We start from the raw sequence: 23886 nt of genomic DNA on the forward strand, positions 1-23886 counted from the left end.
CGATTCCACTTACGATAGTTTTTCGAAAAGGATTACCAATTTTCGAAATAATGAACGATCTATTGATTCGTATGCATGAAAGTGGATTAATTGATTTTGAGTTTAAAGCACTTTTGAGTGAGTTACCTGCAAATGATGTGCCAGAAACTATATCGGATCAAGTTGTTTTTACTTTGGAACATTTACAAAGTCCATTTATAATTTTAGGTATTGGATTATTGGAATCTGTTTTGGTTTTTTTGTTTGAGGTGTTTTTATTGCGACATATTAAACAGTTGTTTTAAATATTTTGTCTTTTTAATTTTTCATTCAAAGACTTACACTTAACATTTCGAGATCTTTTGATTCCTCATATTCCCATCGGAAATTACTCATCGATCAAGAATGACTACCGGACAATCGCATTAAATTAAGTGGTGTAGCATTGGTACCATGCAATACATCATAGACATAGGAAAAGTAGGCAGTAAAAGGTAATATATATTGCATTATTGGTAAGTATAACATGTCAAAAGTGGAATAATGGCTAGCTCAGTCGCCTTCGGTTACAGAATACCTCAGTTCGTATCTAACATTGTCCCGATTACTTTTTAAAAATTAATATTTTATAGCATGGATTTGTCTGTAGATATTAAGTTAATTGACATCAACAGATGCGAGTGAATTAATTGTAAATACAACTCGGTAGCTCAATTGGTAGAAACTCTTAAAAACAACACAAATGATATCAATTTTATTTAATTAATTAAGAAGTTAGTGTGCAAATATATCATACAGTCGACAAAGCACGTTTACAAGTTTATTTTTAGGTTTCTAAAGTAAAAATTTTAAAATTTGGTATTAGGAGAATATGTTAAACAGGTGATAAATAGACGTAGAAGATTTTACATGTCTATGGATATTAAAGTATAAAAAAAAAAAAATAATAATAGGAGGTGTGTCTTTAATATAAAATTATAAATGAGTAAGATATATACATATTGTATTGAACCAAAAAGAGACAAAGTATATTAGTAATATCAGTGCTGACAATCCAACGGCATAAGAACCAAACAATACCAACTTAACATAATTAAATTTATTTTTTTCATATTCTCCTGTTACCAATTCTTATAAAATTTTATTATTTTAACCAAATAAATGTGTAAATAATTCAAAAATATCATATAGGCAAAGCACATTACAAGTAATTTTTAGGTTTCTGAAGTAAAAATTTTAAAATTTGGTATCAGGAGAATATGTTAAACAGGTGATTAATAGACGTAGAAGATTTTACATGTCTATGGTTATTAAAGTATAAAAAATAATAATAATAGGAGGTGTGTCTTTAATATAAAATTATAAATGAGTAAGATATATAGGATATTGTATTGAACCAAAAGAGACAAAGTATATTAGTAATATCAGTGCTGACAATCCAACGGCATAAGAACCAAACAATACCAACTTAACATAATTAAATTTATTTTTTTCATATTCTCCTGATACAATTTCTTATACAATTTTATCTGAGATAAAGAAGATTTATTATATTAAATAATAGATATTTATTACTCTCGTTTAGAAATTTGTTTTTTTAATTCATGTAAATGTTAAGTTTTATTTTAACTTAAAAATATTCTTTTTCAATTGTGAGAAGCTTTAGGAATATAATTTTATTATTAAGGACTGATTAGTTTTCGTGTAATTAATTAGTTTTTCAAAGCGTAACAATTTTACCGGCATTAGCTGGCAAATCAAGTATTTATTTAAAAAGAAAGATAGGTAAGAATCAATTTAATAATTTGTGGCAAGGAAAACATAAAAAAATAATGTAATTTTAAAAATGATTTCAGTCAAAATATTTAAATGATTTCAAAAAAAAATACATCTACGTGCCATCTATGGTAATTATATTGAATTAACGATTAATTTCGATGGTAGTGTCATCTATGGTGTAAACATACTGAACTAACTATTAATTTCGATGGTAGTGCCATCTATGGTAAACCTGCTGAACTAACAATAATTCCGACGGTGTTCATCGGCCATCTATAATAAACCTGTTGAACTAACATTAATTTCGACGGTAATGCCATCTATAGTGAACATGTTGAACTATTTATTAATTTCAACGATGATACCATCTATGTTAAACCTGTTGAACTAACATTAATTTCGAATAGTAGTGCGATCTGTCGCTAATTACTTAAACTAACATTTTAACTCAATTTATAGTTAAAAATTTTAAAAGTTCCTATTCAAAAAAATATATTATATTATAATATTATTATATGTTTAAATAATTGCTTTTTGTGTATTTGAGTAGCATTCAATGAAATAGTTTTTAACAATTCTTATAAAATTTTATTCTTTTAACTACATAAACGTGTAAATTATGAAAAATAACATTTACCAAGTCCATTTATAGATTTTTTTTTTTATCACAGTAAAAGCACATTATTATTAACTTGCTTCCGTGTCCTTCGCTTTGGTCGGATATAGTGACTATAATAATTATTAAGTTTATTGACGAGTAAAGGGAATATATATTGCATTATTGGTAAGTTTAACATGTCAAAAATTGGAGTAATGGCTAGCTCAGTCGCTTTCGGTTAGGGAATACCTCGGTTCGTATCTAACATTGTGCCGATTACTTTTTAATTAAATATCTTATTATGCCCAGATAATGTCACTTTTTTAGATAATTATTATGAACCAAAAGAGATAACAAATAAGTAAGAGAGTGAAGTATATTTTATGTTACTGCATAAAATAACAATTATTCATATTTATTTTAGGTGAAATATGTAAAAATATTTATAATAAAATATCGTTTTTATAAATTTTTCTGGTTGAATTATTGATTATTCAATATTATACCTACCCTTTTATCTTTATCCAAATTTCTATCCCGATTTCAGGAATATAAAATAGAACCTACATTTTTAACAAAATGTTACTACAATTATTCATGTATAGGTAAGTTAAAAGGTGAGTAAAAGAAATACATGAAATGGGTAAGTTTAATGAGTAAAGAAAGCAAAAGAATAAAACTAGGTTTATTAAGAAAATAAGTTTATTGACAAAATGTGGGTAAAAGGTATATGTATTAGATTATTGATTATTATAATATGTCACAGGTGGAGTAGTGGCTACCTCACTCGCCTGCGAGTAAAGAGTACTTCGGTTCGTACCTTGCATCGTCCTGATTAATTTTAAATTAAATATTCATTTTTTTATCAAAAAATATCGAAAAAATCTTCAATTTTTTCAACATTTGTACTAGGAGAACATAAGTGGGAATTAGTAGTTCCTGATAAGGAGAAAGGCGAGTAAGTGTTTTCACCCCGAAAGTCTAAAATTTTATTTTGGCAGAAAGTTATTGGTCTGTCCACTAGAGGTCACACTCACCAAACAGGGTGTGCAGACCACTAACTTTCTGACTTACGAGGTGACAACAATTACCTTGCTATCAGGTACTACTTATTCCGTCCGTCCATGATGTTCTCCTAGTAGAAATGTGAAAAAAATTGAAGTTTTTGAACGAAAAAAAACTAATTTTTTCATCATTTGTACTAGGCAAACATGTTCAACTATAAAAAGAGTGGAAAATTTTTAACGTCAAGAAAAAAAATTCATTTAATCTAAAAGTAACAAAAGTAAATTGCACGAAGACACGAACCAACGTACCTTGGTTTCAAAGTCAATTGCTATAACCACACAGCTACCCGGGTTGTTAATAAGAGTATAATTAACTTAATACTTAATACTTACCTTTACTAAATAATTAATAAATTAATATTTTTTTTCTGGAAGGAAAAATGGGATAGAAGATTTAAAAAATAAGAGAGTTGGGTTAAATAGGTAATTTAAACTATAAAAAGAGTGGAAAATTTTTAACATAAAGAAAAATTCATTTAATATAAAAGTAAAAATGTTGGCCCTACCAGGACATGAACCATCGTACCTTGGATTCATAGGGAAGTGCTATAACCACACAGCTAACTTTGCTTGTTAATAATGATTAACTTAATACTTACCTTTACTAAATAATTAATTGATAATTATTCTCTGAAAGTAAAATTGGGATAGAAAATTAAAAAATAAAACAAAATTTAAAATATATAACGATTTTTATTCATTTATAACAAAAAAAATGTTTTAAATTTTCATGAAAAATCATATTGTACATTTTCATAAAACAAATTAACAGAGATTCTTGTTTTTTTTTTTTATTAAAGTTTTTATGCAAAATAAGTAAAATTCTATCACTTTTATATAATTATAATAATAATAATAATAATAATAAAGGGTGTCCCAAGATTAACGTCTGATTTGAACTTCTTGCGTTAATTTTGGAACATTTCTTCATAAACACAATATATACTTTCTTATAAATACTAAACAGGTAAGGCACAAGAGCTTAATTATTAATTAGTATGATGGATAATTACTATTTTATTATAAATAATAAATGCCGGGCACTGATTACGTAAATTTTAATTGTGCGTATTTATTATACATATAAAAAAAATTTTGAAAACAAATCGTAGCGACAATATCGAAATATTGTCGCGATTGAATCGATAAAATGAAATGAAATTTAAAAAATATAAATAATATGGCCACTCTGTGTGCACATTAAAAAAAATAATAAAGGCCAAACGTTGTATTTGACAATCATTTCAGGACGACCGAAAACTGACAAATACAACGATTGACTCTATTGACTACAAGCGCACGCTAATATTTTTCGGTTGAAATGGCTCATCAGAAATCGTGTTAAAAAAGATGCTCCTGTATGTAAAAGTAAGTTTAAGCACAGGTTAGAATATGAATGTCACATCCCTTGATGACTCACCCCTGTATCATGAAATATGTACGGAGTTATTGAATACTAACTCTGTTTAAGTATTCGAAGCGAATTACATAAATGCCGTTTAGAAATCAATTCGGTAACTTCGGTACCGGAAGTTAAAAAAATTTTTTGAACTCCCGTCAATTTCCGAAGCCCTACTTGATTCTCCTTGAATATGTAATTCTCCTTGAATACTTATGCAGAGTTAGTATCCAGCAACGCCGAACATATTTGCTGATGCAAGGATGAGACACCAAGAAATGTGACATTCATATTCTCACCAGTACTCCCTGTATCGCGCAAAACTGACGAAATAGTGTTTAAACCTTCTGGTGAGCCTTTTTAAGCAAAAAATTTTAGCATGGGCTTGTAGTCTACTAGATCTATAATATTTTATTTAAAAAAAATCAAATTCGTGATAACATATAAAAATAAATTAAAGCTTTTCAAGTAATTTTAGATCAAACAAACAAAAAGGGGTGAAATTCGAGACGATAGTTTCAATTTGATCTGAAAAATTTAATATCTAAAACTAAACTAAACATACACGTACGTATATTACGTAAAAAAATAATTCACTGGTTTCATTAACATGAGGGGATTAGATAAATTATTAACAAACGATTAGAAAATTAAACATTTTAACCTAGAAATCCCGATCTGTTGTGGTTATTTTTCTTGTAACATCATATTAAAAGAAGTACGACAATAATAAATTCATCACAGGTAAATATGTACATAAAAAATTATCAAAAATAATATGCTCGTAATTTTTGGAATCATGTTAAAAGGGCCGATTAGAGTACTTCAAATATTTTAAATGGACTAATAATAATATTACCGGCTTATTGATTCTTTGTAAACATTGAGACGAAAATAACAAATATATATATATTTCATCGGATCATTAGGCCTGATATTTTTAATAAATTTGTGATTAACAAAAATATTTTAAGTAAATAACAAATACAGACCAAAAGCCCGTGAAATAGTTTTGGAGTAGAAGATTTTACGGGCTTTTGGTCTGCTTATATTGTGCCAGCTACAGCTGCCATCATCTAATTATATCACAAGAGGGCTACAATTCTAAAATAGCGAATTAATTATTGGAAATATATCTATTATCAGTCCATTTAAATTTAGAAGTACGGAATCGACACTAAGTGCACTTAAATGCGATATCATAGACTTGAAAACAGTCGAATGGCTTCAAAAATTCAACAAGAATATTGGTAGGTCCAGAATCAGGCGTAGTATTTAACAATCATTTAAGATCGGCTAAAAATTTGAAAGGCTGATGTTCTACTAGGAAACTTTTCATAGCCGGGGGTTTAAAAATGAGCGAAATAATAGACGTCTGACCCTGAACCTGTCGGATATGATTTTCAATTAAAAAAATAAAAGCAATTCGAAAATAAAACTAAAATAAAATGCGATCGATTTAAAAAAATAAAAATAATACTTTTTTCTGAAATTAAAAATGTGTCCAATTTTTTAATTTTTCACCAAACGTTTTCTTTTTATGTTTTTTCAACATAAATGCATCAACTCTCTGTTGAAAATGATCATTATTCTCACATTTATTTCGACGATTCTGATTTTGAATCGATTTTATTTCAGAATCAATGAATGCATTAAACATCGAAGTTTCTGTAAACCATTCTAAAAATAATTGTATACTTTTTGAATTGTTTGATTTAATAAAATGTTCTTTTTCAAATTTTATTCTATCATCACTTTTGTTTTGTGGTTGAAGAATTAAAAACTCTTTGTAGTTACCGCATAAATGTAAAAATGCACCGATAAATGCTTCACTAATTAATAAATTACGTGTATTACGATTTGATGCACTTTTTATTTCATCTGAATTTAATGCTAATTTTAGAAAATTTTGTATACGTGATGGTATTATGGCATTTTCATCACCTACACTTCGTAGTACTGTTGCTTTGTCCAAATCGATAACGATTCCCTGAGAAATAGAAAAAATAAACGATATAATAAAATACAATTTTGAATTCTTATTGGTTCGAACGATGGAGGGCCTCGGTTTTCCTTCAAATAAATTATTCTTTGCAACCGCCGTTCCATTCTATGCATCAAGTACATGATTCAATGACAAAATAATTTATTTACAATGAGATTTTCGAAGATTCTATCCCCAAACTATACTTTAATTAGTAGTTCAGGCGACACGTTGTTTAGGAGTGGTGAATCAACATTTTCTCAACTTTTGGACCTTGAGGACCACGTGCAAAGAGTGGAGGGGGAAAAACTGTTTAAATTTTCGACCTTTCTTCGATTTATCCCTAATAGATTCCTTCCCCAAATCAATGCTAAATATGAAGTAGATCATTTTATTCGATAAATAGAAAAACTAATGTGAAAAGATCAAAGTACGATCAAAAAAAGATCGAATCGGAATTTTATCAATAGAAAAATTTATATTTACTTACATCTTCAATGTCGGTGAAATTTTCACATGCTGTTGTCAACGCTCCAATTAAGTATGGTGTGGGAGCATTTAATACGTCAACCAAATTCGAAGGTAGTACAGAAATAAATGTATGCTGCCATGCAAATGGATATAACATTGTCTGTAACGCTTCCATACACGTCGATAACTTACTGAAACATTAAAAAGAAACAAACTTTATTAGAAATCTTTCAATCGATAGGTTTTGAAATAAGGGGGGTGGGAGGCCGGTGTATTTATAAGTGTAGGTTCTTGGAATTTCGGCTTTTTATTTGTTATTATTATCAACTCTTGCAATAATTTCAAAGATAGCTTTTGACATACTTCAAACAAGCTTGGATAAAATTTCAAGGCTCCTAATCCCAAAACTTACTTAATTAAACTAAAAAGAACCAAATCATACATACCTAATTGTTAAACATAGAAAAATAATTTTCCGTTCCAATAACAACGAACTAAATATTTGTAAAACAATTGTAACACTTAGCGTATCCAACAAAACAGCTAAACCTTCTTCAGACGTACGTGTATCAAAAGGTCGTGAGAATTCCATTTCATATTCTTTAATTTCACATGTAGTTTTTGGCGATTCCCCATTTAATAACGGTGAACTATACGATCGTTGAATATTTTTCTTATTTTGACAAACTACATTCTGTTTATCCCGATTAATTTCATGATTCTTATCAATTGAAACATAATCATCTTCAGCGGTTTTATTACAAATATCACTAGAATTTTCACTATCTATTGATTTCTGAGAAAGATTCTTTGATGACGATGAAGTAGTAATTTCATTATCACTTGAAGGTGGTGGTACAACTTCAATTTCAACCTCTGATTTTAAATATTTAACACGCACCTTACTTCCTGGTTTCGGAAATGGCGTATTATATAATTCTTCTAGAAATGTATTTAGTATAAAATCTGGTAAACCATGACGTGTTTCAATTTCTTTTAAGACTTTATTGAAAAAATCAACCGCTCGAAATGGTGATAGCACACAATAGACAAGTGGGAGATATACAAGTTCACCTTCTGGTAAGACACGTCGACAAAATCCGAAACGACGATCACCATTTTCATTCGTAATGATTAACGTGTACGTGCCACCATATTCTTTTGAATTTAAATTCCAATCCCAGTGATTTGCATCAGGAAAACATAATGATTCGATTCCAGGTGGTATTTTAACCTAAAAAAAATATATTACTTTAATTATTTATAAAATAATTAGGACATGATTTCGATTTTTCGCAAGGAAACTGTTTTTCGATTTTTAAAAATGCAAGGTAAAAATATTTCAATAAACTTGAGGTTTACGATTGTTTATTAAAATATTATTCTATCTAATTCTTAGCGTGCTTCAAATAAAGGAAATGAAGCAACGGATTTATTGGCACGATATCGGTCGTCTCAAATGTCTCTTTCACCTGAGCCTGTCATTTCCATAGCAAGATGTTCCGTAATTTGCCGAATCAAGGAATGGGATGTGATAGGCCAAACTGTGTATAACCCTAGATAGACAAAAATTTGAAAATATTACAATTACAAAATGCCGCAATGATTTTTTTACAGCAGTCTATCAAATTCCCAGCCAGAAATGATCGTCAAATACTATCTCAGGTCTAAAATAAGCAAAAATTTTCTACTTACTTCTTCCGGATATTTATTCTTAATATACGCAGTTTTCGTCGACATATTCAAGCCAACCAATAAACAACAATCAAACAAATGTGGCGAACAATCATTCTGTGAAGTCACTTTTGCATACTTATCAACACGACTCGATACACGTTTCACATACATTTTATGTTTCATCGATAATTTTCTCGATGCTTCCTGATGTCGTACATCAATCTCATGATTGACCTTTTTATGTTTAACAATTTCTTTATTCTCAAAACTCATATCATTCTCGGAATCTAACGAAAATAACTGTTGTGATAATTTCTCAATAAAATATTGATTTTTTTGTAAATTTTTCTCTAAAAATTCATTTTTCTCGATTGCTTTTTGAGACGTAATCGGTGTTGATGTTTGATTTAATTTTGGTGGTGATACTTTTTTAATATTATCATTTTTATCAATGATATCAACATTTTCTAATTTCTGTACTAAGGCACGAACACGTCCAACTGGTGTTGATGTTTCATTGTTTTTTGAGTTGTTTAATAAATTATTATTGTCGTTATTGTTATTATTTTGAGACATTTTATTAGTTAAAGCGTAATATAGTTTATTGTTAATTGAATAATCTAAAGGTGATGTAGTTTTTAAATCGGATGTGTTCTTGTTATTTAAAAAGTTTTTGATTTGTTCATCACATGATGGCGGTGTTGAAGCGGATGATTCAAAATCGGAATCTGTTGATGATGAATTTTGACATATTGGTGATATTGATTTTGGAAACTGTAACAAAATATACAAATTAATAAAAATGTAAAAGCAGTTTAAATAAAAATAAACTTCGATAGTGCTTTGGTAACCAATTAGTACATCGAGTAATTGGTTACCAAAGAACAGGTGATATCATTACTTTTTGTGGATTAGTTCTTGAGAACTACACTCAAAAATAAGTGGAGAATTCATAGAAATTTAAATTTAAAATACATTTCCAAGAAAAATAATCGGACACTTCACGCGAAAGGTTTTACTTTTTTTGAGCTCAAAAATTGTCCTTTAAGATTTGATGAAGAATTTTAATAAAATTAATCACAGATCGTTCATTTCTCTTTAAAATGCGCGATACATCGTTAGGATAATTCCAAAAAGGTCGTATGGCAAAATTTCAAAATAACTTTGAATTGATTCTATTTATTTTTCGATCATCGCGAGTTTTCGTGATCGATTATGAAATATAATAGATCACTAGTTGACCTATGATGCTTTTTGGGCGTTCCAGTAACAAAGAAAAAAAGCTTTAAGTAGGGCAAGTGTGAGTTTAGGGTTCCTTATCCGAAACATTTGTCGAAGGTTTTTTAAATTTTGTAAATTTCAATTTTAAATACAAATAAACATGCTTGCTTTCAAAGTTTATAAAAGATTAAGAAAAACAAATTTGATTTTATGAAAAGCGTGCAATTTTTCTTGCAAGGCAACATAGAAAATTATATAAATTACCTATTTTCATATTATTGAACTCTATAATTATAATCACACATCAAGGATAAATATCTTACAAATCATAGTTTTAATTATTTTTTTTAAACAATTCATATAATTTTTATGATTCATTTACAAACAAACCATTTTGAACATCATTTGATCGAAAATAAGCGATAAAATAAATTCTTTTATATATTTATAGAGAAATCACCTTCGACTTACAAATATAAAACAATAATTTCTTTCATTTTATACCCATAAAGATTTATAAAATAAATAAATCCTTTGTTATAATTTTATAAACAAAGTTATTTCATTCTTGATTTTAAACCACAAATCTCATGTTTTTTTATCTAATCAACGGAAAATATAAACATAAAATTTTACCTTATGTTACGTAAAATATGATTTATAATGATATTCGACCGCGAGCCCATAATGAAACGAGGTTTTAGCTTCAAATGTTACATTTACGAAAATCAGGATTATCGATTTTCTTGTTTTGGTTTTTTTTTTGCCTGCCTTATAAGTTATCGACACCACAATACATAAAATAGTAGCAGGAAGTTTACAAGAGTCGAAAGCATTTCATTTTCAATCCAAGATGGAAACGTGTTTTGTGATATTTCTCAATAAATTGGCCAAAAATACGAAAAATGATTTCCTTTTTCAAATATACGTTACTCGAACCAATGTTAAAATGTCAATTTTTTGTATTACATCATTTATAGGCTCACGGTCGCGGTCAATAATTTCTGTAAAGTTAGTTAAAATAAATATTGTAATTATAAATAGAAAAAGGTTTTCTAATAAAAACCAAAGATCCAAACAATACGAGATAAAAAAACACACACAAACTAGAAATAAATATATTAAAATTAACTTTTAACCTGGCGATAACTAGGTCGATTTCAGTAGCTGAAGGTAAGAGGTTGAGAGGTTTGGGCGGTGCAATGTACAGTAAGGTGTTTCGCCGACACCAGTTAGAATTCGATTCAAATTTAAGGTAAAATAATTACTTATACGACATTTATCAAGTAATTTCAGTTTTTCGAAGTTCGTATTCAGAAATCAAAACCTAGCCGGCTAGAAATATTGAAACAATTGATCTATTTGATATCAGAATCACAATCGCGATCCTCAATAGACAATCCTCAATCGAAACAAGAATACTGAAAATTCGACATCAAAGTTTCTAGTTAACGCCAGATTAAAGTCATAGGCGCCGTAAAGCAATCAAATCTACAGAATGTCGTCTACATTTTAACATACTAAAAGCAACGAGTACATTCTATACATAAAACAAAGCTTGAAGGCCCCAAAATGTAATTTCATAGCTTCAACGATGTGCAACATTAAACAAACTACGTTCTAAGTTAGAAAAAATAGCAGTTCAATACACAATGAAAATATACACAAAAGCTGCGTTTAGCTGAATTTGGCGCACGGAATCGTAATTTAAAATCACAATCCTTAAATCATAATGGACTCTTAGGCGTTTCAACAATATTCACAAAAATTTCCTCTTTCTTTCCAAATTTCAACACCCTTAAATTAACGCTGCTGTTATACCATGGATCATTCTGTATATATACAGGGTGGATCATTTTAATCTATTATGACTAACAACTCGTTTTTTTGCTAACCAATCAAAAAATAACTTAAACAAAAGTTGCAGAGTTTAACGGAGAGAACATCACGTTCTGACATCAAATTGGACCAAAATGAGAAATAACTTTCTAATTTAAAGTGTTATTCTATCTTTTACTGATGTCAGAACATGATGTCCCTCATCAAACTCTTCAATTTTTGTTCTCTCTCTTCAACTACAAAACGAGCTATTAATCATAATAGATTAAAAATTAAAACAATTCTTCCTGTATGAATTTGTTGATACTAACTGAGCGATTCCGAGCGCCAAGTTTGGCTGGACGCGAACAAATACACAAGAAAATAGAAAATGTTTGAAGAAATATCTTTACCGTCAACTGTAGTACTGTAGTAGAGCATGCATCAGTCACAGTGACAGTCGGGCACATAAAATTTTGTTTGATTTGCTACCTGTTGTCCAATTGTATTATCAAAAATATTTTTATCCTGATGTTGATGTATTAATAATTTTTCAAAGGACGTTGTCCGATTTTGTTGACCAAAACTTTTTCTATTATTACAGTTATTATTATTGTTATTCTTATTTTTATTTGGTGAACTATATACGGGTGATAATGTTGTTGATTGCAGTAGTGGCGGGGATGATGATGATACAGGTGTACTCTAAAACAAAATAAAAAGAAAATAAATTAAAAATACATACAAATTTACACACAATTAAAAATTTATTCAATTAACCTAATTATGATTAATTATATTTTAATATTTTTTAATTACTTTAATTAAAAAGAAGAATTGAAAAGTTTTAAATCTTCAAAAAATTTTCAAATGGAATGATTTAACATAAAATTTTGTGAATAAACTTATAATAAATCTGATATGTACACCATATAACTTCCTTGTACGATTGTTAACTAATCAAAATGAATATTTTTTGGAAAACAGAACATCGATAGTTTTCGATATCACTATCAAAAATTATTTTATTTACTTCGTGACATGCTACAAAACGTATTTATTCCCGGAAGTTTTTCAGTATGTTGGTTCCGTAATCGAGATAGATTTTTATGGGAGCCAATGTTTGTCTGAGTGTACTCAACAAAATCATATTCAAGCAAACTTGGCGTAAATCGAAAAAGCATAATTTCGTATGAATATAATTTTGTTGAATACACTCAAGCGAACATTTTTCACCGGCTCCGAAAAAAATCTACTGAAGTCGATTTTTTTTCATGGGTCAGACTGTTTTTCGGTTTTATTTTCTCGATTTCCGATTGTAAGACATCCCAAATATCCTTAAAGAAATCATTCTGTCCAAGAATGGTAAAGAATTTCATCATTTCTAGATTATAATAAGTGTACTGATACAAATGTCGCGATTTATAGATTTTTTTTACCTTCGTATAGTTAGTAATCAAGAGGTAATGTTTCGACTCGAAAATATGAAAGTTGAGGCAACTGAAAATTTCCGTTTTATGTGGAAATGGTTTCAAAGAACAATAATCACACCCGCTTCTTACAACTATTTCACTTAAATTTAAAATAAAAGTTGCTATAACTTTTTTTAAAGTGATTCCTCCTTAATATTTCAATATCAATGAATTATCACCAGACATTATTTTTAGTTTGTAAAGTTAAAATATTAATATTTACTAAAACGAAAGGATGTTATTCCTGTTCAGATAAGATAAAACTATTCCCCATTCAAAAAAATCACTCTTACTATAAATGATTACACCGGATTTTTGGTATATCAACAAATTAATCATTCTCTTGTGGTTTTTCTAGTTCATAAATTTTGCTACAGATAAGAAACTAAGATTTCGTTATGGTTTCCCCAGATCAATGCAACTTTTTATTTCAAAGCAGAGCTGGATTATCCATAAATGTGGAAGTTTTGGAAACAAACATAAAAAATTGTGTAAGTATGCAAAAAAAATACAGTCCATTGAAAATGACATTTATGCGGTTGCTTTTGCTTTCTGATATTCTGATAGCAATTTTGTCATCGGTTTCGCCTGATAATTTTCAAAGTTATTATCCTAAGAAAACGCATTTTAGGGGAGCGTCCTTAAAATAGACTTTATTTTGTGTGTCATAAGTTAGAAATAGTTTTTTTATTTTACTTACACGAAAAAAATATTACTCCTGTTTCGATAAGTTTAAAATTTTCCACATACAAAACACTCTCACAACAAATTAATATCCCGGGGTTTTTTTTTGTCCGTTTCAACAACTATTATTCCAAGTATTTTTAACAATTAGAATTCAAAGTAATTTTCGTATACAAATTAAATTGAACAATACACAACAGTTAAACAGTTCTTTTTTTAATTAAATTATAGTAATGAAGTTAATTTACATATGTAAATTATTTTCCTAACATAATAATAACAAATATACTAAATAATGAATAACATACATCATCAATTCTATTTTAAAAATGATCAACGAATCAACAAACAATGCTTGCCATATACAAGAAAAGTTTGTCCATGAGCAACAGTGCGGCGTGCATAAAGCGAAGCGATCGCAACATGTTTGATTATGTAAAATCAAACTATGTTGAGTGCAACCTATTTTACATTAAAGATGGTACCGAACTTTCATAAAGGGGGTTTTTACATTCTGTGATTCATTTTTTTAAGCAAATTGTCTATAAGAAAATGTAGCTATTGAGTTTTGTACCTGTGATGAAAGGCAATAGCGTAGAGTAAAAATTTTAAGAAATATTCCTCTATAAAACTTTAGCGGAAACCAAACGAAACCACATTTTCTTGCGTTGATTCAAAGTTGTATATGTAATCTCTAGGGCGATGCCCACGTATGACGTCACTAGTCATATCTTGTATACTAATAAAGATTTTTAAAAAACAACTTCACTTTTCAATTCCTGAAGTGAGAATTCTTCATCTGAAGTGATAACAAAAATTTAGCCCGATTCCCTATTTTACTTTACAAAAATTTACTTAACTTGCGCAGCTTCTGTGCGGTTAGTTTTTAAGATTGTATATGGTCTGTGGGAGCAAATGCATAGATATTGCATATTAGGTATATACTCGTCTTAAAAAATTTAGAAACTATTTTTATACATATTTTACTCCCTTGTACAAAAAACGAAAGAAAATTCGATGTTTATTTTTCAACAGATATTGACTAGTTTCGGCATGGCATCTGTATACACGTAAGAAAGAATATTTGGCATAACTCAAAAGCCATAAGAAGTATAATATTTAAATTTTGGATTTATTTAAACTTGATATTTCTACATATATCGAAAATTTTCGATTTTCAGATGCCAATAAAATTAGAGCTGCCAACTCTTCGGTTTTAGATCGGAGTCTTCAATTTTTTAAACATAATCTCCGGTTTTATTGGCCAAAAAAAGTATGATTTTCATGGTTTTAATGATGTGATCTCCGGCCTTTTTGAAATTTGGTAACCCTAATAAAAATATTCATTTTGACTATCTGTTATTTTTAATAATTTATAAGCGTACAAGGTAACCATTTGGTACAAATATCAAATTTATTTATAAATAAAATAAAATTTAGGTCAATTTTTTTATAAGTTATAAATATTATTTCAAATATTCACAAATCAAGAAACAGCTTTTAACAATTTGTAAACGATTCAATAAATTATAAAGTTTCTAAACTTTTTTACCTGAGTATATTGCGTATGTTCTTTATTAAATTTACTATACATAATAAGATTAGATCTTTAAAATGGAATTCCCCGAGTTTTTTTTTAATAAAAGAAGTAATAAAACTAAATCTTTTCATCTAAGAAACTTGTATCATCGGTTTTTTATTTATTTAATTTTAAAAGAGCCCACCTTTATTTACATTTTGATGCTTTAAAAGTTTAAACGAAAATTTTGAATTTTTAAATTTTTTTTTTCTATTTCAGAAACAAGTTTTAATTTGAATAACAGGCGCAAAACAATCGCTTCAAGGTTAAAATTAAATAAAGTGACTTTTTAATTATATATCAAGAACTTCCGGTGCAAAAATCATTTTTATTTAATGAACAAAAGAAAATGTCTTAAAACAAGTGTATTGCAATATTACTCAAATGTTACAATTATTTTATATTTACATTTTTTAAATACAGGGTTATTCAAGTTATTCGATACATCTGCTTTTGACATAAAATACAGGGAGTTCTATTTAATTTGTCCTTTATTCACTTCAAGTTGAATTCCGTTTAAAAACGGATATAATTTTTGAAAATTTATAGTTAAAATTGTTACTTAATTTACAGAAAATACAGGATATTTCGAAAACCGTTAATTTTAAGTGAGTTCTTAATTAAACTCACTTTTATTTCGACATTAGAATCTAAAAATAAACTAATATACAGAATGTTTCATTAAAAAAATACAATTTAGATACTCAAGCCTCTATCTATTCCAGAAACAAAATTTTCTTAAAATCAAGCAGTTTAGCCTTAATCTTTCGTGTCGAATTACGTGAATAATCCTGCATAGGGAAGTTATGATACGAAAGAGAAACACACTTTTCATATTGGAGAAGCTCCCCAAATGTACGTTTTTCAATACTATACATGCTAGAAAAATGCGGTTGTTTGCATTCGACGCGGAATTGCTTAAAAATTCCAGGGACAATCGAAAAACTTCAATTTCATTGCATTACGTTTTGTAGTTCAATTGAGTAAAATTTTTTCAGCTTTTCTTACAAATCTTTTTCTGTGACGCGGTTCAATGTTGAAGGCCGCCATTGAGATTAAGGGGGGAAGGACTACCTCGCGCGTAAAACGAGTCTAAAAAAAAATTTAGCCCCATTTGACGCACTGACTCACTGACTGACATACCGATACAAATTCTAAGGCATTTCTAGTACCCAGTTTTCAGCATTCGACAGAGAATTACTTGAAACCTAAGGGAAATATCGGAAAACTTCAACTTTTTCATTTAAACCGTTGAAAGTGGGATAAACCAATCCAAAATAACGATTTTCTGTGGTATACATGCTAGATAGATAGGATTTTCACCAATCGACTCAAAATAAAGTCAAAATAACCGAATAGTTCGAAAAAATTAAATATAGACATACAGAAATGCGGTTTTTTCCATTTGGTAGGTTTCTTCAAACTAATGAGGTTATTCGATAGACTTTATTTTTTTCTACAATTCCTCCCCCTCTTAAATTATTGGGAGCAAAGCGAGTTTGATGGGAGTATAAGATTTGAATTTGAAAAGAACTCGTGACATGAATATGAATAAATCAAAAATAACTTACTAAATAATGAAGATCAGGTGATGATTTATTATTTTCTAATTTCTTCTCCAACATAACTCTTTCTTCTCGACCACAACTCAAGTTTAATTCATTATTACACGATTTTTGTAAATCAGATCGTTTAATTCTATTATTAAAATTATTATCAGGTACATCAGTAGTCTTAAATTGAAATGGTTCAGCATAAATATGCTGTTCAGCTGTTGGTGGTGGTTTATTACTCGATCGACTATCCATTAAAATATTTTTATCCACAAAAAATTCACTTTTCGATCGTAACGGTGCTGCATATTCGGGTCCAATATTATTTGTACAAATTGGAAAACAATCATTGAAAAATATACTTTTTTGAGACGATTGTGATGTGTCAGACGAAGAAAACATTTGAGCTGGTGGTTTCATTACATCCTTTTTAATATTTTCAACATCCATAATTTTCCGTCGAGAACGTGGTGATTTGATTTTATTTTGTAACAACGCATTCTCTAATTTATCTAACATTAGCCGTGGATCTGTTTTGCTAGTTTTCATTTTTTGTCCCGTATCAATTACGATCGGTTTTTTCTGAGTGGAAATATTTGGTGATGTTGATGAATGAGCAAATGTTCGAGGTGGTTTCTTTGGTGGCGGTCCTTCTGGTAACGGTGATTTTAATGCTTTCTTAAGTGTATCAGTTAAATTATCATCGTTTGGCGGTGTGATAAAACTTGTTAACTTTTTCTTACGATTTTTGATGACTTGAGAATATTCTGGGATTACTTTGATTGGAACACTTACAGGACTACTTGAAGATGATCGTGAACTTGATAATTCTTCACGTCGTTTCGTGATAAATTCTAATTCATCACGTAATAATTTATTATTTTTTAATTTTCTTGGACTAGATGAGATTTTCGGTGATAAATCACTCGGTTTTCGACATTGTTCGAACATACGTATTTTATTCGATAAATTCGTTTTACTTGATAAATTCGATAAGATAACATGATCTTCACTATTATCCGATAATTTCTCACACCGAAACGCGGGGGTACGTTTAATATTACCCTTTTTAATTGGATCACTTAACTGTCTTGATAAAATCGGTTGATAATTTATTAAATTATTATTTTTCACGTCACTTTTTAATAATTCACTCGATGTTTTTGCACGATAAAATTTTGGTGGTGGATTTACAATTGGTTTTGGTGGTGTTATACTTAAATTTAATAAATTCGTTTCGATGGAACCTAACGATGTTGCAGAACGTTTAAGTACAAATCTGTCACATTTTTTCGGATCATTACCAAGTTGTTTTTCTAATTTATTTCGAATTGATTGTACATTATTTGTATTATTATACATTCTTAATTAATATAAAATTAATTAAAAAACATGATGATTAAGTAGAGTTTTTTTTTTGTCTTAGAAAAAAAAAAACAACCTGTGCATTCAAGCAAGGAGTGTAACTTGTACGACACTTTTCACTTCACAAAACATTGAAAGAAAATCTTAAAACTACTATGAAAATAACAAAAAAATAAACTAATAAGAAAACTTTTGCCTTTAAATGAAATAATTGTATACGTGTGTGAGAAAATCTGACATTGTACTTGTCAGTTATAAGATAAAATAACACTTTTTTTTTTAATAACAGTAATGAAATGAGAACGTTCTTCATTTACATAATCAAGTCGACATATGAACTTAATATATAAAAAAAAAACTTTTAACAAAAAGAAAACCGACTTCAAAAGAGAAATTTTTCCAAAACAAATTAAAATGCACTAAAAAGTAATCAAATAATGATAATATAATGGAGTTAAAATTATTGTTATTTTTGGAGTCGGTGTCATCCAAGCTAATGTAGAAAATTGTTCTGTCAGAGTTGTTTTCTTGGCTGACACCGACTCCAAAAATAACAATAATTTTAACTCCATTATATTATCATTATTTGATTACTTTTTAGTGCATTTTAATTTGTTTTGGAAAAATTTCTCTTTTGAAGTCGGTTTTCTTTTTGTTAAAAGTTTTTTTTATTTTATCATTTTTAGTGAATCTGAAGTACACTAACTAATTTTTCACTAAAAAAAGAATCATCGAAGTGATATTGAGTTATTCGTCCTCTTATCGTGCATACTTAATGCAAATTTAAGACTTTTATGATTTTCTCATGGATGCCGTTGTCAGAACCAGACCAAAATGAAATGGGACCAAACGGAAAGCAGCAGCTTTCAAACAGATAAAGAATCATCAAAATCGGTTCACCCAGTCAAAAGTTCTGAGGTAACAAACATAAAAAAAAAAAAAAAAAAAAAAAAAAATACAGTCGAATTGATAACCTCCTCCGTTTTTGTTTGAAGTCGGTTAAAAAAAAAGTCTTTATAAAGAGTGTGCGTTCTTGAAAGAAACCAGATGGTTGAAAAAAGTACAATTTTTTATGCAAATCGATCGAAATTATTAATAAAAATGGATATTAAAAATAATTGTAACATCGTAATAAAAAAATTAAAATTGTGTTTTTTTTCAAAGGATTTTTTTGCATCAATCAGGATTTAAATTTAAAATCCCTACTGAACTAACTGACGTCATTACTTTAAATCATTGAAAATTGGGACTGCCAACTCTCCGGTTTTCAGGACGTTTATCAGGTCTCCGGTTTTCGGAGCACAATCTCCGGTTTTAGTGGAATGATCTCTGGTTTTTTATTTTTATTTTGGGTTTGACATCCCTAATCAAAATTAACTTAAAAACTGAATTTCATTTAAATTGAAAACAAAAATTTTTCATTTTTTCCCAGATTAATAATAGAAATAAGAGCGGTACCGTAAGTGGGTCCCTAATACCTAGACCTTAAAATAATTTATACCCTTTTTGAGAGTCATAACATAAAGCGGTGTGTGTCCCGATGAAGCAAAAGAAGCTATAGAATTTCTGCCCAGACAAGAGAAAATGCAGAAAGCCCATAGTTTCTCTGCCAGGATTGGTCCCCAGATCAAAGGGCACCACATTCCATCTCAAAATTATGTATCTGACTCCTTGTAGGCTTTTAGAGATGCAGATAACATGCGTGGAGGTTCCATCGTCCTCCATATAAGCTCTACGGGGAGATATCACTCATTTGAGATACTCTAATTAAGAATCTGATCGAAAAACTGACAATGGCCTGTCAAAAGATCATCTATATTGTATTAAGATCAAATTTTTGATTTTTGAATCATGAAATTTCGGAAACCATCCAATGTTTTTCAAAAATTAGCCCCCAATTAAAATGTTTTTTTATAAACATTTAATAAAATGCAGTTTTTTGCGCTTGTTTTTTAACAGTGATAATAACTAATCGTTTTCTTGGTTATTCAAAACTTTAAAAATTGATTTCAATTAAAGATAAATTTAAATTTTTAAGAGATAAAGAGTGTAAAGATTAATAAATTGTCTTCATTTAGCTAAGTAAGTTTCCCCGCTGTCTCCATGTAATCAGCACCCCAAATATCAACAATACAGTTTTATTTGAAGTTATAAGGGGTGCCATATGCCTGGAGATACTCATTATAATAGGCGCGCGGTTAGTTCGGAGAAACGCACCCAAACAGAACAAAAGACCATTCAAAAGCAAAGAATAATCAAATAAACCACAAAAGTATTATTAACTCATTCTTTAAATTAAACTTGACCCTTGATCTCTTTTAAATTCGATTCTAATATTAACAACTTAAAATAACTAACAAAGTTAATTGTTAAAATAACCTGTAGACATGCTAACAAATATAAAAATATTTACAATTTTATTTAAGGAATATCGAAATAATCTACAGACGAAATCTTTTGTTTACAAATACTTTTACAATATTTTCCAAAATCATTTTGTATAAAACTAGTTTTAACAATTTTTCCAGTCGGTTTACACACTTTCGGTGGCAATATCGTAGGTTTAAATGCCAATTGACTCGAATCAAATTCCGTAAATAATTCCTCAGAATTAAGTTTCTTTAATTCGGGTGCTAATCCACCATCCCCGCTCGCTGGGCATCCGGAACTTACATACAACGCCATTTTACGTACAATGGGATGATAATGTCGTTGTAACAATATTAATTCCCATAATGCACTGTTACTGGCATTAGTATATTCTGGATCGTCACTAAATGGTAAATAATGACCATCACCTACGGTTGGATCACAATCCAATAATATATCAATGGATTTCGTTAGCTGTAACAAGGTTTTAACAAAACATAAACAAGCTAACGATCCATTATGCATTGCAAGTAACGCCATTGTGCATAAACGTTTTGCAAACGATGCCAATCGTTTTTGGGAAATCTTTTTTCGACGTTTAATTAAAACCATCTCCAACGTTTGTAAAAGTACTGGGTAATCGGAATGACTCGTTCCCGCATGGAATTCAAATAAATTTTTATATAAATGAGCATAAAATCGAAGTGGATCGATATTTAACACATCTCCTTGTCCGCTTAAAATTGTTATAACTGTTAGAACACAATGTAATTGTTCACGATATCCTAGTGATTCATCATCATCTAATAAATTATTAATAACATTTACAAGATCTGTATAAAAATCGATATTTATACAATGCGCGAATTTCGCTAAACCTTCAAGTGTAACACTTAAAATTTTCGTTTTTGGATAATGTTTTAAAATACGAAAATATATTGTGAAAACAAATTGAGTTATTTCCGTAAATAATTTATGTTTTGCCGTTTTACTTTCTTCAGCTTGTGTTTCAAGTAATTCTTTATTTAATTCAGCTAATTTTTTTTTTCGTTTTCGTTCTTTCTTCGACATTTGTTGAATCAAGTTTTGTTTGTGCGACTTTAATTTCTTTTGCTTTAATTCGTTCTCTTTTTCTTGATCCATATTAACATCTTTAATTCGTAAAGCTAACAACGGTTCTAGAACTTCAACATGTAACGATGATTCCGCTTTTAATTTAACTAATAAATTAATTTTCCGAATTATAATTAACGTAATTTCCCCCTTTTTATCCTCTTTAAATATACTTATAATCGAATTACGTACAAGTTCTCGAATATTCGGTAATTTATGATTTAAAAATGGTACAATTACTTGAACGATATTCTGAGAGTAATTAAAATATGGATGGGTCATTAATAGTTCGCACATACATAAAATCGCGGTTTCAGCGAGTTTAATCTCTTGAATTGCCCGTTTTGTGGTATTTCCCTTTTTCGGTGTTAAAATATTCGAAAGTTTTTCCAATTTTTGTAAGTATGTTTTATACGATTGTAATAATTGTGTCTCGAATTTCATTAATTTTAGCGTATCTTTCTTTAATTTAACTTCTTTCGTATCCTGTTCTCGAATTGCATACGATGGTAGCAAGTCCTTAAAAACTTCTAATAAAGAAACTGCTATGAGTTTTTTCGTAAATAAGTAAACTTCAGGTGTAGCTTCATCCATTAAATTAAATAGTAAACGAGTATTGTTAATTTTTCCTTCAGGATCTTCTAACATTCCCGAACAGATTACACCAACTTTTTCCTTGATAAATCTCATTTTCTTTTCACGTAACGCAAGTAATTCAGCAGTTGTTAATGGTTTTTGTTTATCAACTTCTTCGGCATCTTCATAATCAAAATTATCTTCACTATCAGCTTGTTCCTCTTCAATGGTGTCCTCTTGTTTGATTTCGTTATTATTTTCTTCGTCTTCATCAACATCTTCAACTTCTATCATCTGTTCAACGATACCACGATCTGTTTTCACAGGTAACATCATCTTAACTTTTTTCTTATTTGCATTATTAACTGCTAAATCTTCTTCGTATTGTTCTTCTAAATTTTCATCAATACTTGATTTTCGTTTACGTTTTACCGGTTTATCTTTTGTATCAGTAACGCGAATCTTCTTTAACATGGAATATGATCGATTTATGACGGAATTCTTTAAAAAATTTAAATCATCTGTTTCAACCATATCCAGTAAATCTTGTCCATGATCACTTTCCTCATCGTCGGAATATTGTTTCTGAATATTTGCATTTTGTTGTATGTTAATTTGTTTCTGTTTTTGCTTTTTCTTCTTAATTTTTCCTTGTTTTACTAATTTGTTTTTCGTTTGATTATTTCGTTTTGCTTTTGATATTTTCACCTTTAACGAGATAAATACAATTATTATTAAAAGAATTAATATTGTAAAATTATTAATACTTACCATTTTTATAGAAAATTAATTTAATCCTTTAGGAATATAATATTTATTTTCATAAATTATCCGGAAAATGGGTTATGGTTAACACATGTGCGAACTTAAGGGTGCATTCACGAAGCAAAAATATATATTGAGAACAGACTTTTAAACAAATATAGACTGCCAGCCTTTCAATATGGCCGAAAGAGTGATTGTTATTTAAATGTTTTTAAACAATAAATAAAAAATCAATCAATCTTTTTAGTAGACAAATGACCAAGAAGAACTTTCATCATTTTGGTAGGCTTTTTAATAAAAGCTTGATTTAAAAAAAGTTTATATTATCAAATATTTCATACATTTCTTTTTAAATTAAGAGAGAAGACTGCCATTGAGTTCCCCTGTGCCCTTGTCTAATCGATATGTCATTGGCT

At 28.9% G+C, this 23886-nt stretch overlaps 2 protein-coding genes and 1 long non-coding RNA gene across 3 annotated transcripts; all 3 read right to left on the reverse strand.

The window, feature by feature from the left end:
* Nucleotides 1-2322: 2322 nt before the first annotated feature.
* LOC123300316 lies at nt 2323-6421 on the reverse strand. Its single transcript, XR_006535380.1, has 3 exons — nt 5682-6421; nt 5128-5130; nt 2323-2335 (listed from the first exon to the last, which is right to left on the reverse strand). It is a non-coding gene; the product is annotated as an uncharacterized LOC123300316 (long non-coding RNA).
* Nucleotides 6422-6425: 4 nt separating this feature from the next.
* Nucleotides 6426-18781, reverse strand: LOC123300416 (DENN domain-containing protein 2B-like; the record flags this gene model as incomplete). The annotated part of the gene is made up of 6 exons (XM_044882988.1): nt 17300-18781; nt 12444-12698; nt 8973-9728; nt 7724-8511; nt 7297-7468; nt 6426-6812 (listed from the first exon to the last, which is right to left on the reverse strand). Coding segments are annotated over exons 1-6 (3702 nt in total), but the record flags the coding sequence as incomplete, so codon positions are not given.
* Nucleotides 18782-21037: 2256 nt separating this feature from the next.
* On the reverse strand, nt 21038-23592 carry LOC123299944 (nucleolar complex protein 3 homolog). Its single transcript, XM_044882369.1, has 2 exons — nt 23477-23592; nt 21038-23413 (listed from the first exon to the last, which is right to left on the reverse strand). The coding sequence occupies exons 1-2, from the start codon at nt 23477-23479 to the stop codon at nt 21068-21070; spliced, it is 2349 nt and encodes a 782-aa protein (XP_044738304.1). The 5' UTR covers nt 23480-23592; the 3' UTR covers nt 21038-21067.
* Between the last annotated feature and the right edge of the window lie 294 nt (nt 23593-23886).

This window comes from Chrysoperla carnea, chromosome 5, assembly GCF_905475395.1.
Source record: "Chrysoperla carnea chromosome 5, inChrCarn1.1, whole genome shotgun sequence".
NCBI classification, from domain to species: domain Eukaryota; kingdom Metazoa; phylum Arthropoda; class Insecta; order Neuroptera; family Chrysopidae; genus Chrysoperla; species Chrysoperla carnea.